The sequence below is a fragment of the Leptopilina heterotoma genome, unplaced genomic scaffold, assembly GCF_015476425.1.
Source record: "Leptopilina heterotoma isolate Lh14 unplaced genomic scaffold, ASM1547642v1 Lhet_167, whole genome shotgun sequence".
Lineage (NCBI taxonomy): Eukaryota > Metazoa > Arthropoda > Insecta > Hymenoptera > Figitidae > Leptopilina > Leptopilina heterotoma.
Window position 1 is genome coordinate 179878 of NW_025110883.1, and position 16972 is coordinate 196849.

The window sequence follows — 16972 nt, forward strand, 5'->3', positions numbered from 1 at the left end:
TGGATTATAATTGGAAAAAGGAAAGAAAATACAGTGTAAAGTTGCTTTAATTGTTGGAGAATTTCCTTTGCACAAATTAATGACGCTGACAAGTCCTCGACCGAGGGAAAAACTCATTTCGTACGAACAATTATTTTTTTGCCTCGAAATTAAAATCTCAATTTGAGCTTTTGCAGTACATGCATTATTGACACTTTATAATGTTTTTCAGCTTTCACACTTGAATTTAATTGCAGTTTAATTAAAAAAAATGACGATCAAGAGAAATTTTGTTAAATTCAAAAAGGCATGATACTTTCCACAAATGTTCCGTTCAAAAATTGTAGTTTTCAGATAATAATTAATGTTTCTTCTAATGGTAGATTAATTTTGCTATATTCTAATGTAGAAGCAATATTTGAAAAAATGTATTATTAGAAATTCTCTGTCCGTAGAGGAAAAGTTTTAAAATAGATATCTGGAATATACTATATTCTCGTAGGGATTATCTCCCACTCGATTTTGCGAGAGAAGTGAAGTGCGAAATGGCATAAAATCGTTTATATTAAACGCGCCCTGGACTTTCCGCGTGGTTGATATTTTCCTCGTTGGCCAAGTAATTTCCGCTGATTCAAACCTAAAACAGTTATGGTGAAAAGTAACACTCGCGAGAGAGGATTTCCACAGGAAAACATCCAACTGAAATACTCTTCCAGTGAGAATAGAACATCGAGATGGCAAACGTGAATAATGAGTAAGTGAAACATAAATAAAAAAATTAATAAATACCGTGTTAAATACCTAAATGACTGCTCAAGTTTGTGTTTATAATTATATGAGAGAGATATCCCTTCGATCGACATAATATAGATAAACGGATCCTACAAACCATGTAGCAAAGCACCTACAATCCTCAAATCATTGTAAGATTTAGGACTGCGAATTATCATGCAAGGCGCTCTCCACCCATTCTCAATTTCACCCTAAAGGTCACGCATAGTCATGACAAATCGCCTTTAATTAATCACGCATTGTCAATTCAATACGAAATTTGTTGCCAAAAGACCTTCAGACGAGCTTTGCGTTCAAGTAAAGAGAGGAATGAATGAGGGACGATAGGGCACTTGGATGTCATGAGAAAGAGTTGAAACAATTGTTTTACTGGCCCCAGGATGAGAGTCAGCGACCATCATGCCGGCCTTAATTTAGGAAAATCCGGTTCGGAATCGCGCGATCATTGGTGCGTTTTGAGAGGGGAGTGAATGATGGCTCGCGAGCTATTCATACACAAACTGTGCGCTCCACAATTCCATTGTCTATTGGTGTGGGTTTAGAATATAGGCATATAGCGGTTAATCCGATAATCTCTTGGTTCGCGTTCGGTCCATTGGGCCAACATCCACTATTCCTCCCATTCTCATCGCACTATTTTTGCTCTTATATTGCTCCCTTTTATTACCACAGAATTTATATATTGCACCTGAAATTCTCTAACCTCTTTCGCTTGAAAATATTAATCGAAACGCGCGCATTTCTATATATATATATATATAAAAATAAGGTTGATAAAAAATTTCTATTTCAACGTAAAAAGTCTTCGCTCGAATAATTTTCCACCGCGAAAGTGCTAATGCATCCCGCTAAAAGTAATTCACTGCATTTTATGGGCCAAAAGAAACAAAAAGAAGCTTTTGAGGTGAAAGACTTTTTCAAATTTACAAAGTATCCTAAGAAAATTAAGAGTGCGCGAGAGTTAATCCGAAAATCCGTTTCAATTCAACAACTACTTTACCTCCACCATTTATCTCAATGGATTCTCTGCTCTTGTTGCAATAAAGGCCAAATGCATTACGAATACATTTTTTCAAAACAAAAATAATCGCAAAGATTTTTAAAAACTTGTTGTACTAAAACTTAACTTTGTCATTTTCGATGGTTGCGGTATTATACCTTTGTAATTTTATAAACTTTCTACATAGTATAATTAAAATTTTAAAAACACTGAAAATTCAGAAACTTTTAAAAATTAGTTTTTTGCAATTTTCCAGAGTTTTCTATAGAATTTAAAAATGAAACTCACTCAAAATGAAAATGTTGGAGAATTTTTGGTATTGCAAATTAAACGCATTCCAATTTCGACATGTAATTTTGAAACTTTCACAACTAAATTCTCTATTGGAATCCTTGATATTCTCTTGCAATAATCTTACAAAATTCAATTATAGTTGAGTTCTTTTAACAATGGAATCTCTATTTTTTAAAATGCAAATAATCCTCAAACAAGAACAAAAGGATAAAGGTATATATTTTTTCAAGATGAAACAAGACACACTTTGACATGTAGAATGAAGGATTTTTGTAAAACAGAAATAATAATGATAAGAAGAAGAAGAAGAAGAAGAAGAAGAAGAAGAAGAAGTTTAAAAATATGAAACGTTTCGTTCTATGAATTTAAACTGAATGTTCTCTTATCATACAGAAATCTTTTGAAAACAATGGCAGGTTCCTGGGCAAAACCACGTGTAACATCTAGCTACAGTTTCGAGTCCGATGGCTGAATGCAAAATTGTTCTCGTGAATTCTCCCACATTCCCTCACCACCCACACTGCTGTTTGCTCACAGAATGCTAAGCAGATAGATTCAAGAAGGGTGTTTTGCTTTGGCTCCTCCTCACCCTCTTCATATCTAACCCCAACTTATTTTTTTCTATATTTAGGATACTAAAATTTCTCTTTCCATAATCCGATCGTCTTACATATTTAATCCTCCGTCAACCGTAAATTCTTATTAATAGTTTACACAATGAAATCCATTTTTCCCCTGTCTCATATAGGTAATAGACTAATAGACCTTCTCTCCCTCTCTTCTTTTGTAAATATTTTACAAGCAGTAACATAGTTGCTAAAAGATTTTAGTCTTTTTCAGGTCCTATTAACAATGATTGTTGTAATTAATTCTAGTTGCGATAGCGATTTATAAATGATAGTCGAGGTCGACATTATTTGCACCTACAATTCAATTGGGAATTTGAAATAGGACTCAAGAAGGTTTCTTGAAATTTAGAATAGAGTCTTTTTCGAAATGTTTAAAGGAAATTCAATCCTTATTATACAAATATGAAGATTAATAAAGCTTTTTTTGAATCCCTTCAAACGTATGATATTATTTTAGAATGGTAGTTTTAAAATAATCCCGATTCAGTTACTGGTGCGGCCAATGAGGATGGATTAACGTTTTTGGGAGAAATTGAATTGAATTTGATCAAAGTGTAACGAGGAGCTGCACAGACACAAACAGCAATCAAGTGTCGCATTTTGATCGAGTTAAAGGGCATTGATTGGATCTCACGCATGGTCGAGGCATCATAGTCTCTCGCCACTCGTTCCCTTTAGTCGTGTCTCTCTTAATTATAGTCTCCGGAAATTATATTATTACTCATTAAAATTCCGGAAGCGAAATTGCCCAAGGCGCTTTATAAACTCGGATATATGTATAATGTGAAAGCACGTGGTTTATTTGCACGAGTGTTTATTTTTTCTTCTTCTTAATGTTTTCCGTTTCCACCGGATTCTTCATTGGCCAAAATAGTGATATGTGAGTGACTTTGTAAAAGTTTCTGAAAATTTGTACGTTAATCTAAATCAACTTGTCTAATGATGTTTTTTTATTAGAAAATTTCACAGTGCGGGGTCTCTCAATTTGTCAGGTTGCAAATCGAATTCTTTACATCGACATTCATTACACAAATTCCATTGAAGCAGGGTTTACCCCTTAATCAAGACTGAAACATCGTTACTGACACGTTAATCAGAATGATTGAGTTCGTAGCGGATTTAAACTTTTTCCTAGCGTCCTCGTCACATTCACTCTTCCATCTTTTTATACATCAAATAACAAAAACAGGACTGGAAAGAGCTCAACCTTTTTTACCGATTGAATGAAAAAAGGCAAACTCGCATGTAATGCGAAAAAGAAAACAACAAGTCCAATGTGAATTAATTATTATTTTACTCGTAAACAATTGTTTTAATAATAATAATAAACATTGCCGAGTGAAAATATTTGCAAGTTTTCGTTGTCTTGCAGTGGATTTAGTGGAGGAGGAACCGTATATATACAAACTTGTTGTGCCTTGTACGAGTATATATTTTAACGAAAACTTTCTCGTTTCCATCTAATCTATAGAATTTAAAGAGTAAAATTTATGTTCTGCAGTGCGCACTTGACTGCAAATCTGCAATATTCGTAATTGCAAGGCACAAAGTTCAACCAGGATGAAGTGGGTAATCCCCTAATTATTTTCACTTACTGCCTCCGGCTCCTCATTTTAGAATTTAGTCTTTAGAGTACACAACTAAACTTGCATCTCCAAGGAAATTTCCTCCCACCTTCATTCTTGTCTTCATATTTCATTTTCCTTCTCTTTCCTTTCCTTTCCTTTCATTAAATTTTCAAGGAAATTGTTTCTTCTTCATCCAAAAATTATGCAAAAGGAAAATTCATTTTTCAAGCAGCTGAAATTTATTTTTACAAGAAAAAGTGATATTCCTTTTATTTGGAGATAATCATAGACTTGGATTTTATTTAAGAAAACCCAAGAAAGGTGGTACGTACCTAAAAAATGACTTGTCGTAATACAATCAACTTCATGAATGATGAAGTATGATTAATATTTTTAATTTCCATGTTAACTCTACTAATCATATGAATATATATATGTATATGTACCTATGTATGTACATTGTTTGAAGTAATAGAGCCGAAATTAATTAATTAATTAATTAATTAATTAATTAATTAATTATTTAATAGAGAGAGAATTCAGCTACATAAAATGGAAATTCTTTTTGCTAATTTGAATTGTTTAATTTTCATAATTATCATATTTGCCCACTGGTGGAATTACGTTTCATTATAACTTTATTATGTATATGATTTTCCAAGCAGTTTTACCTTATTTCACCTTTTAATCATATTTTCAGAATCCACTCAATTTCGAATTCCCAATTTCATATCAATTTATCAATTTCATTTGCAAACGATATACATACATTAGTTTCATTTTCGCAATGTAAAATATCCTATCAAATTCATTTCACAGTTTAATGAAAAAAGTTGATAACATTTTTACTACTGTTAAATGAATATTTGCGTCGAATCATTATAAAATTATATATGAAGTGTGTATGATTATAATACTCCACCAAATACAATAACAAAATTCACAAAATTATTATATGTTTACCCATACTGAGAAGAGAATTAATTTAGTAAAAACTTTATTTATCAAATTTCCATATTTAAATTATTTTACATTCTTATATTTACACATTACATAAGGCATTTTAGTTTTCCATGAGTGTAATCAATAATTATAAAATTATCATTTCATTTGTTAAAAGATGATTTAAATTTCCAGTAAAAATCATTTTACGGAAATAATTTTTCTCTTCCTGAATGAATCCTTATTGTTTCATTTTTTTACCATTTTTCTAAATTTAAAGTCAAATTTTCTATAAAATAACAACCATATAAAGAGAAGAGTCTCTAAATTTAATTTCGCCACCAGAGAATTTAACGGTAAACAGGTAGATTACGAAATTTGTCAAGAAAATTTCGTGGAAACACGAGACATATTTGCCCACATTTACTTTTGTTTTCGAAACAAAAAATGTCAACGTGTGTGTCAGCGTAAAATGAAAATAAACAAAGGAAAAAATTCATTCTCCCTAGACATAAAAGTGCCCCATCAAATCTTATTTGTTTGTTAGTTTAAAAATTTTCTTGAAAAAAAATAGATTTTATTATAGGTAACTTTTTCATCACGGTCTTCAATTTATATTTCAATTAAATTGTCTTTTTTTTAATGGAAATTATCAAATGTACTTTCAAAAATGTATCATCAACATGTATTGGATTTTAAATAATGAAAAATTCCAATTTATATTGAAATAATAATATTCGAGGTAAATTGTAATATGTTTTGACCGAAATCCCTCATAAATGGGTCGAGGAAGGGTGGGCGAACGCAAAATTATATATATTGAATTTACAATTTAATCCGCAGGTAACGGTCGACAAAGCTAAAACAGCTAATGGGAGTTTGTGCGTAAATTTTTGTTTATTAAAACGATTAAAAATTTCGAATCGATGAAAAATCCAGTACTAGAGAGAAAAAGAGTTTTATGAGAGAATAAAATAATAACATGAAAAAGGTTCGCGCGCACTCGGTAATAAAAACCGATGGTACTTTTCACATTTTCAAAACGTTTTTTTTTTCTTATTTAAGAGCGTTTCACTTGGATCGTAAATTTTTAAAACTGAGGAAACAGTTTACGTTTGAAAGTTTTGTAAATTGAAGACAGTAGTAAGGGTGCTTTTCAAGTGATAATAAAAAGCATCGACCTTTTTGTACATTACTATTATGTTGCTTTATATTTTATTTATTTGTAAATTTGAATCAATACAATAAATATTTATTTATTGCCTCGAGAAGGTGGCAAGGCTCAAAGTCAAGTAAACTTTAAACAACTAGTTTTTCCGAGCATTAAAATAAAAATTACAGTCTGTCTGAAACTGACTTTTACCAAGTGCTGCAGCAAAACTGCATTTAATATTGAAAATAGTTGTCAATTGAAAAATATTGTCATCCTTTGAAAGCGATTTCGAGTAAGTATGTAAAATTCGATGAAACGATTGAAATTTCTCGAGTCGGGAAATGCATGTTGCAGCATGTTAAAAATGTAGGGAAGGAGGTGAGAAGCTTTCTTGTTGTGACTTGTGACAGAATGGCGAGAACAAAATATTCATTCCCTAACTCTTACTATCGTGCGAAACAAACAGATCCTTTTCTTTTCGCAAGTTATGCATTTTATTTTTCGAGAGCGCGGTTGCTCACACAGGATTCCTCGGGGATTATCTTATCGACCTTTTCTCTCTTCCCGGTCGCAGAGAGTGGAGGCCTTATAAACCAAGCGACAGTCTCGCACTTGTTTTGTCCGACTCTATAAACTAAATAATTAATTTTGTGCCCAATTTGACAACTATCTAGAATAAGAAAAGTTGAATTTAATTTATTTATTGTTGCAGGTCCTTTTATTTCCAGAAGAAGGCTGGGCGAGAAGTGCAAGTAGTTCCTATTGGACCTTGACGCCATTTTGGTGGAGTCGAAGTCGGTGCAAAGTAGTCGAAGTTGCAGGAACGAGAAGGTGAGTCCTTTGTCTCAATTCTAAATTTCTAATTCAAAATGATGAGTTGGCTTTCATAGAGTAATGTTTACAACCTAGTAAAAAGTAATAAGATGAAAAGTTATTAATTGGAATAAGTGTAATAATTGAGACAGTAATAATTACCATAAAAATAAAAGAAATTTTTCGCCGAGATAATGGAGTCTCGAGAATATAATGGGGTCAGACGCAAGAGCTCACTATGGAAGAGAACATTTCCTGTTATAATGCTTCAGGCTTGAGGCAGTCATCCACCTTCTCTTTCTGTCTCTCTTTCTCTCTGATAATGTTTCAGTTTGCAGCTAGCTGATTAGAATTTCTGTAGCCTTCGTAGCCTTTGCGTTGTTCACCGCAATGAGTTTCCAGGCACTTCACTCCAACAAATGTATACACAAACACACAGGATACTTACATATCCTTGCAATGAGGTAATTGTCCCACTATAACTTGCATAGGAATTTGCCATGGCAAAAATAATTCTCCCTTCCTAAAAGGAAGCACTTGTTTAAATTATGTTTTCAGAACTGATAGCAAATGTCTTTTGCATTTGCATGGAAATATTCATACGCGCATTCAATGTATTTTACATTTAGAATGCATTTGTGCAACATTCAATTTTACATTTCTAAATTGGTATCTGTAAATTCTAATAATTTGTATTTCTGTCCCTTCCGAGGTAATTGGAGTACAATGAAAAATGGGGTTCCATTTCTTTCTCTTTGAGGCAATCAGGTTGGTTTCGCACGAGCTTCTTAATGTACAGTCTCAAAAATTAGATGGAAACTTGCAAGTGAACGTAAAATAAAATGCGAACCCATACCTATAATATTCTGGAAATAAGTAATGCTTCTTTTAAGAATATATTTTTATTTCCCAAATATCTCTTATATTAATATTTAAAGAATAATTATTATATATTATGCATAAAATATGAAGAGATATTAAATTTTTCTGCGTATTATTATACACATTTTGTTGTTATAATAAAATTGCAAGTTTTTGAAAAATGAGTGGGAATTGGATCGAGGATAAAAACTTTGACCAATTATTTTCATCCAAACTTTGTAAAATTCCATCTTATTCAGTTAAGTACAAGTTCTTGCATTATAAGCTCTACTTGAAAGCTTAAAGGGAGAGAGCTCGCTCTTGAAGAAGTGAGTGTATACAATGGAAGAGTGGAAAGACGAGCTTTAAAGACTCTTTAAAATAGGAGATTTTTTCCAAGTACTTCTGGGAATCATAATGAGACAAAGTTATAAAAATTATACCGTTCAATGTTCTTCCGTAAGAAAAGTGAATTTATTCTTAAAGAAAGAATGAAAGAAAACTGTTTTTTCCCAAGTTTAGTAATTTGTTTTAATTCTCGTACAGCAGCAGAACATTCGCTAGTGGATTGAAAGATGCGCCTTTATTAAAGAAAAATGAATTCAAGATTATCAAGATATTCAAGTCACTCTTGACTTGATACCACTCTTGGTATCTCTTTGTGTCGGTCCAGCTCGCATATTCAAAAGTTGGCCCCGGGGGAGCCAAGTCCACAGCATATGAGCAAGTCCATCCAAACACTGTCTGTGTTTGCAAGAGTCATCTATCGAGCTCATTTCCTCTCTCCTGATTCGCCTTTGTCCTTGTTCTTCATCTTGCAGACAAACCCCACGAGGGTTTACGTAGCACTGAACTCAGTTTACCGAAGGGAACCACGTTTCTCCTCCGCCCACCCCACTTCCATTTCTCGTTCATGGCAAAAGGGATTTGCAATAGAGATCCCCGAATTCCATGCAATGTCCATTGGAATTGTGAACGAAGCCGGAGAATACTCCAGATCTTCTCCACTATTTCCAACTAAAATCGCTTCAACAGCCACTACCATTCTTTCGGTAGTGGCTGAGCAAAGATAATATCCTCGAGACTTTATTGCTTCCATGCGAGCGCTACGAATATTAGAGAATTTGTGTCTGACCTTTTCAAAATTTACTAGATTCCCACAGAATAATGGCGAGAGTGCTTATTTTCTTGCTTTATCAAGATTTTCATTACTTCAATTTTCTTTGCCGGGATTTTCTCTAATTTCATAATAGTGCAACACGTTATACGAAAGGAATGTTTAGATTTGAAAATAGTTTCGTTCAATCATTACACTGTTGAACAAAAATTATTTCATTAAAAATTTACCGGCAATGAATGTAAATGAAACCTTTATTACTTGTGCGTGCACGTTTAAATTCCAGCTTTTGCTATTATTTTGAAAAGCGCTCTGTAGTCGCGACTTGATTTTAGAGGAGTTAAAAACAGTGAAGGGTGCCGCAATGCTAACGAGTCACGTAGAGGAACCACTTCGGGGCTGAATTTTTATGAAAGCGCTCTCTCAAACATCAAAAGCATAGCCTTCTATTTTCAGATTTATCCCCCTGACTAACTTAATTAAAAATATATATATATATATATATATCATTTAGAAATAATGTCAATGGACATTTTCATTATACTTGTTACTACGATTATTGTTTCAATAATTTCACCTTTATTTATTTATTTTCATCTCCTAGACAAATTTTTTTAAATTATTATAGTAGGTGTAGTGAAATTACAAATATTTCAAATAAAAATTAATAAAATACACAAACCTTTGAAAACTGAAAGGAAACTATAGGTTCAAACTGAGTGCAACGATTACGAATACCACAAATTTTAAATTGGATTATTTTACAGCTGCAGACTCGTAGAGTCGATTGTATGACTTTCAGAGAGAGAGAGAGAGAGAGAGAGAGAGAGAGAGAGAGAGAGAGAGAGAGAGCATTGTATTTTTTTTTCAGCTGCGAAAAGTGTTCGAGCCGTGTAAAATTCTTTCTAGTGAAAAGCTCGTGCTCTTGGGAAAAAGAAATATCACGTCATACCTCACACATTTTTATTATGCTCAACACATTCGAGCAAAGTGAGTAGAATTTTTCCACGTGCTACATGGAAAATTGGGATTCGTTCGTCATACTTGTATTCTTTCTTTTTCCTCTTTTTCTCTTCCCTGCTTTTACAATTGAACCAACAGTATATTAATTTTGTAATTCACACAAAGGAGAGGGGGCAAGTTTTTGCATAAAAGTGCAAATAATCACTTTACCCACTTGGATTATATTTTCGTCACGTGACGAGCTTTACAAGTTTTACGAAATGAAGCTGAATTTTACAGTGCATGCGAAACGAGGTTTAAATGAAAAAAAGCAGACCGTTGTTGACAGTCATTTTTAATTGAATACTCTTTTATTGGCAGCACAATTTAATTTTGAATTTACTTTATTCTAGGATAAATTTGGATTATTTTCAAGTTGAAAAATTGTCAGTTTCAAGGAATGTGCATACTTTCTGTATTTTAAACAGTTAAACTATTACACATTGCACTGATTAATAATATTTTTTATTGTAAAATGAAATTCGAGTTTTAAAAGAGGGACGCACAGGACTTTTACGGGCCGTAAAAATAAGACAGAGGAATTTAAAAGGTAGACAGTGGATAATCCGAGTGATCGATATAGGGACGAAACGTAAAATTTACGAGGAGCTTTATTCAGCCTCTCTACTCTCTCTACTCTCTGTTTTCTCTCGGCAACTTTGACGAGAGCAGAAAGTCAATGGCACCCAGCACCACCGGCCATAGTGGAATTTAAATCGGCCGTTGAATCCGCACTTGAATAGAGGGGACGCTTAAACTTTTAATGATCATCGTTGGTTTTGAAACGGCGGAGTCGCTTCGAAATAAGCCCTTCTTTCAGTCTTTGAGGGAAATCCGCTATATAACACGACTTCCTCTCCTCAATCTCTTGTCACTTCTCCGAAAATGTTGTCGACTTTTTATTATTCTATTCTCTTCTTTGTTCTTTACGAACAAAATGAGGAAATTTCTTTCAGCAAAGGGCAACTAGCAAAATATCTAATTGCAATTCAAGTATTTCGGCAACGGTTTATTCGAAATTCAAATTGCTTAAAAGTAAATTTGCTTTTCTACCGTGACAATCACAGTTTTCACCCCCGAAAGAACTATTTATTTTGTCGAATCGTAAAAGAATACTAACAACCATGGATATCGCAATTTCGTACCTATCAGGTCATGTCAATTGGTTGGGAGTACTCTCCTTCGTTCGGTCGAAAGAAAGCAATAAAGGACAATCTTTGCCCGCCGGTCAAAGAAAAAGAGAGCGATATTGGCTGTATTGCAAAAACCCTTTCAACAAAAGAGGAAAATTCGGTGGTTAACCTTTTTTATCCATAAACGCGACCATCGCAACGCTACGTGAGTCGTGCCCTTCTACGTCAAGTTAATACATTATATAATATTTTAAAACATTTTTTAGTATTTATTTTATTTCCTTTACTTTAAAAAATTAAATGCGCATTTACAAGTTTGTGTAGAGTTTTTTTGCAACGAGTTAAAAGTAACGGATAATTTTGGTCTGGCACAGGCTTGCGCGGTTGTTAACCCGCTTTTTCTGTCAGTTAATTTTATGCAACGTTAAAGTGCTGCGTTCCTATACATACGGAATAGTTGTAGGAGTAATGGGGTTATCCTGCATACGCTTTTATGCGAGGATTCCTTTCATTAAAATTTTAAAGCAACTGCCGTTCTACATTACTCAACTGCAAAGTTAATCCCTCGAATCGGTTGTTACGTCGTCCTCGAGAATGAGGAGCAACGCGAAACTAATAGATGTACGTACGATTGAATGTCGATTTCGGAATCTATTTTCCAGTCATGCAATATGAGAGAATTGAATAATTAAAGGTTTCAAAAGTGGATTAGAGATGAACTCATAAAAAATGATCACTTCGTTAGATGTCTCTTTGTCTGGCGGCGGTCGGAATATAGCACTGCACATAATGATTTAACGCTGGTGGCAAGCAGTGGCAAGCAGTGGCAAGCGACTCGTGAGAGGGTAAATTTTCTAGGGGTAAGTTGACTACCGCGTTGAGGGCTGCCACGACAACGAGAGTGAGGCTTTCAGAGGGTTTATGGTTTTAGAGGGAGCGATAGTTGAAGAGCCTAGCCGCGCGGGGTTGAGGGTGAAAAGCGATCATCTCTCTTGTGTACTCAAACATCCACCAACACTGCAATATGTACTTAGCATTATTCCAGTGTACATGTGTGGCTCCGAAAGCTCAAGTGAGAAGGGAACACTGCAACGGAATGCTTATTTCGAGGGGCACCAATAGCGTCAAATGACGTTGGAGGGTCAGGGTAAGACTCTAGTTGTCCAGTTGCAATCTGGCTCGAACGCCAATAAATTTACAATTTGCTTGCAGTTCTCGAGTTGTTTCTAGAAAAGAGTTTTTCTCTGTCGTTTAGGAATATTATAAATAAAGTACAATTTTCTCTCAGTGTTTACTTGTGATCACAACACTGCGTAAAGAAGGCATCTTATATTTCAAGATACTTTGGTAGTCACTTTTAAAACATCTTATTTTTCCATTCCTGTCAGTGCATTTTAAGATTCTTTTGCTAACTTTTTCGAAACAACTTAAAAGTGACTGCCAAAGTACATATCTTTAAAATAGATGTCTTCTTTTTAAAGTGGTTATTTTAATACTTGAAATTTTAATGAAATAAATAAAATCAGATTCTTAAAATGGAATCATTTATTTGTATAGGTACAGCACGCAGGCAAAAATGGTGGACACAGGAACTGGTACTTTGTATATTATTGGATCCTTCAAGCGAATGACTACTGATCCTGATTTCAAGGTATTTATTCAACATTTTGCTTTCAATAATATGACAGAAGGCAAAAGTGATTTAGAGTTTAGAGATGTTTTCTAGAAAATAAATGACAAATAAAATGCAAGTGTCGAGCAAATGAAACAAGTACGTAGTAAAGTAGAAGACAGGACGGGTGCATGTACTACTCAAAAATCCTACATGAAAGCCACTTCCTACGGTTGTATGTACATCGCAGTCACAACTCCCACACGTCACTGTTGCGAAATTCGCTCCGGTTTCTCTCACACATACTCGTGGTCCATTTGTCGCGCAGGAATGTGACACAACACAGAGGCGCGACATTTTGCGTTTCAGTGTCCTCGTAAAATCCTGTATCACCGATATACGGCTTCCTTGACGACACACAATGGCATACACTTTAGCATTTGGAAACGTCCTTAGAATTTGCACATGCATGTAGACAAATTTATACAAGTACACGGCGGCAGAGGAAATTTTCAACAGTTCAAATACTACTGGAATAACATTCGACACCATCGCACCTTTCACTGGTAGCTTCATTTCGCTCAATTTCACACATATATCTCGAGACATAGTGACAATTTGCGGGCTTATTAAATTCCTAATTTTTCTTCCCTCCGAAGCAAATAATCAATAATGAAACAATAGAAAAATATTTACCTTTTTATTTATAAGCATCCAACAAGACCATAAGGAGATGAAAATAAAGCAAAGCTTCATTAACAAGTAATAAGATGAATGTTATTTTAGATACATAATATGCTAGAAGGTAAGCTTCTCGATGTTTTGGAAGGCTCTTGCACATTTGAGAAACTTGAGAGAGGGAGAGGATTGTCTTTGCATAATCGAGTCTCGCCTAAGCCATTAAACGTGCAAACTTTGTCCCTATACAACCTACAAGAAATACTAGACTCAACATAAGCTGCTTAAGGCGCGAGCAACAAATAATATCACCTTCTTCAATGTTTAACAAGTGAACGTTCGCAACTGCAGAAAAAAATTAAAAAAAGAAAATTTATGCAGCGAACATAAATTCTTCTCATTAAAACCTTGATACAATTACGAAAGTAAACAAAAAAGTGCCGCGAATTTATTATAGTAATAAGTCTAAATTGTATCATAATTGTAAACAATAATTGTAAACAATTTTTGAAAAAATGATAAACGAATTAAAATTTGGATAAAAGGAAATAAATCTCATTACCCGTGCAGAAAAGTGTCTGGTGAAACTATATACGAGATAGAAACTACCGCAAACATCTCGTAAAGCTAGTCACGTAAAACTATACCGAAATGGTCTAGATTCTGTATAGTTTCACTACATTAACTGCTTTACATTGGAATACGTTCTAGAATCTGTATAGTTTCACTACAACAACTGCTTTACATTGGGATACGGTCTAGAATTTGTATAGTTTCACTACATTAACTACTTCATATTGTAGATCTAGATCAATTCTGCCTAGTGAAACTTCACAATCATAATCTGCAAGTAATTTCTTTATGTTTATAATATTATTATTATTTACATATTGTAATTAATAATGTTATTAAGTATATAGATTTAAATATACCATTTACAAACAATTTATTATAAATAAAGGCAAAAATTGCAGTCTCGAAACTGAAAAGGTATTTTAAGCAACACATCTTCCAAGTCAGCGTGGCTGTGTGGTATGTGTATTCGTATTGCGTCCCAAAGGTCTAGGGTTCGAACCCCCGTGCGTGCGATATTTTTCCGTCTTAATTTAAGTGATTTATGTTAATAATGTGATGTGTAGTATAGGTTGAAATTCTTAATTAGAATTTAAAATAATAACAAATAAATAACTGGACTTGTTAAAAATAAAATATGGTATAAAAGAAGAAAGCGAATAATCGAAATTTTTTTTTAAATTCAATGAAATTATTGCACCTTTTAAAATCTTTAATATTGTTAAAAATTAATAATAGTTTATATATTATAATTATAAACTTTGTTAATATTGTTATATAATTATATTGTACATATGTTATTAATTATTATTATTATTAATTTTTACAAATATATTTACCGTAAATCAATATAGAAGTATTAAACAAGTTTCTAAAAATGAAATTTATACTAGAGCCCGTGTTATAGCTTTATAATATTTCACTATATTGTTCTGATATAGTAAAACTATCTAGAAACTTGATGTCCGTAGCCTCAATCAAATGAATCCTATGTCCACATGGAATATAATACGCTTTCTATTGTATAAACAGTTTTCTGTCGTTATAATCACAAATTGTTTTCAATTAAGAGTCGAGATTTTGATTGTATATTCTTGAAATATATTATTTTAAAATTGCAATTTGCTGCAATTATTTATCATTCAAGCCACAGGTAATAAACGGCTAATAAGTGTACCCACTAAAGTGGTGTGGTACATTAATCGACTGAACGTTTAAGAACTTTTCGAACGTGTCACGCTGCCCACGTTTACCACCTTGTTGGCGAATATTTATTACTATTTCATACCATTAACGCGTGTTTGTTAGCGTTAAATGTTGAACTGACCCGCAATTCTCTAGTGGTTTTGAGTAATGTATCCAGTTAATTATTATATTGGATTTTCGAGAACAATATCGAGCATTTATATTGTTGATAAATGTGAATAGAAAAAACCGACTGTTATAAACTAAAAAGTTATTGACAATTTTGATACTAATTTATTTGGTGTATTTTTCTTTTTCAGTTGTACCTGACATCGAATGTGTCATCCAGCGACTTCAATATGGGATATAGCATGACGGGGACGTTGGAACGTGGTTGCAAGAAAACAAACTCTTTTCAAATGACACATTTTGCAGTAATTCGAAGACGCGATTACGAGAAGGCCTACGAAGATCCAAATCCCACCTAGTGCCCGTCCACACCCACACTCTCAGAGTGTGGGAATTACGAACACTACACGTAGGGTGCCTCTTTCATATTTCTTCAAAAATAATTACATCCATGTGATTAAAATTACCTCGAAAAATTAGGTAACATTTTTTATAATTTATTAAACTTGACTCATTTTTCAAATTCACCATTCAATTCTTCAATTTACGATCGTTTTATACATGAAAGACTGAGTACGATTATTTCCCAATTAAAATGAATTCCTGAAGATAATTAGATTTAAGGTGAATCTGTTAATCAAATTCTAGTCCTTTTTTTCTTTTCAAATTTTCTATAATAGAGAACATGGATTTTTTTTGTACAAGAGGGCAAAAAGAGATTATTTTCAAGCTTCAAAAGTCCTAATTGAAATGAATCTGTGAAAAGGGTCAAATGAGAAACGAGAATTGAATCATAGGAGAAAAGTTTGTAATTGAGACCTCAGAAACTCTTCATTCAATCTGTCAGTGAATGGAATTCATTAAAGTCAGGGATGGACGAAAACTTGTCCCGCAAAACTTGCTCAAGTAATATTATATTTTTAATCAATAATTAATATCCTGCATTACTTTCCATTAAAATAGAAAAAAGGTTCATCTCATTAAAATTCCTGACACATCAGACGAGAATTGAATATTTTTTGGCAATTATTTCAATTCGATTCACGCGAGAAATTAATTTATTAGTAATTAAATAAACTTCTAGAGAATAATTACTTTTTTATAATAAATCAATATTACCTAATTAATATTATTATTGCAATTGGTAAATACTTAGCTACACTGAGAAAACTGGAGTATTGGACTAAACATCTGGAGGGACAAATCATTGATATTTGAGAGTTAGCTATTGGATAACAATCTAAATGTTCAAATACACCATTGACAGATATTCGTGCCATTTCTCTTGGAGGGAAAATGAGTTTAAAACAGAGGGACAAATTAACCATCTTGAGAAATCCCTTCCTTATCCGGCGCGAAATGAATAAATATGGCAACCTAACCCCTAAATTAAATACATAAAATGTCAGAAAAATAATTTCGCGCGCATCAGATCGTACACATTTTTTGCGCAACTTTTAACCCTCAGATATAATGGGAGAGAATATAAATATACAAGTAGACTTCCATTAT

General features: G+C 33.2%; 1 protein-coding gene across 1 annotated transcript; it reads left to right on the forward strand.

The window, feature by feature from the left end:
- The first annotated feature begins 405 nt into the window (after positions 1-405).
- On the forward strand, positions 406-16633 carry LOC122499446. The gene is made up of 4 exons (XM_043607817.1): positions 406-733; positions 7070-7188; positions 12841-12934; positions 15652-16633. The coding sequence occupies exons 3-4, from the start codon at positions 12860-12862 to the stop codon at positions 15817-15819; spliced, it is 243 nt and encodes an 80-aa protein (XP_043463752.1). The 5' UTR covers positions 406-733; positions 7070-7188; positions 12841-12859; the 3' UTR covers positions 15820-16633.
- The last annotated feature ends 339 nt before the right edge of the window (positions 16634-16972 follow it).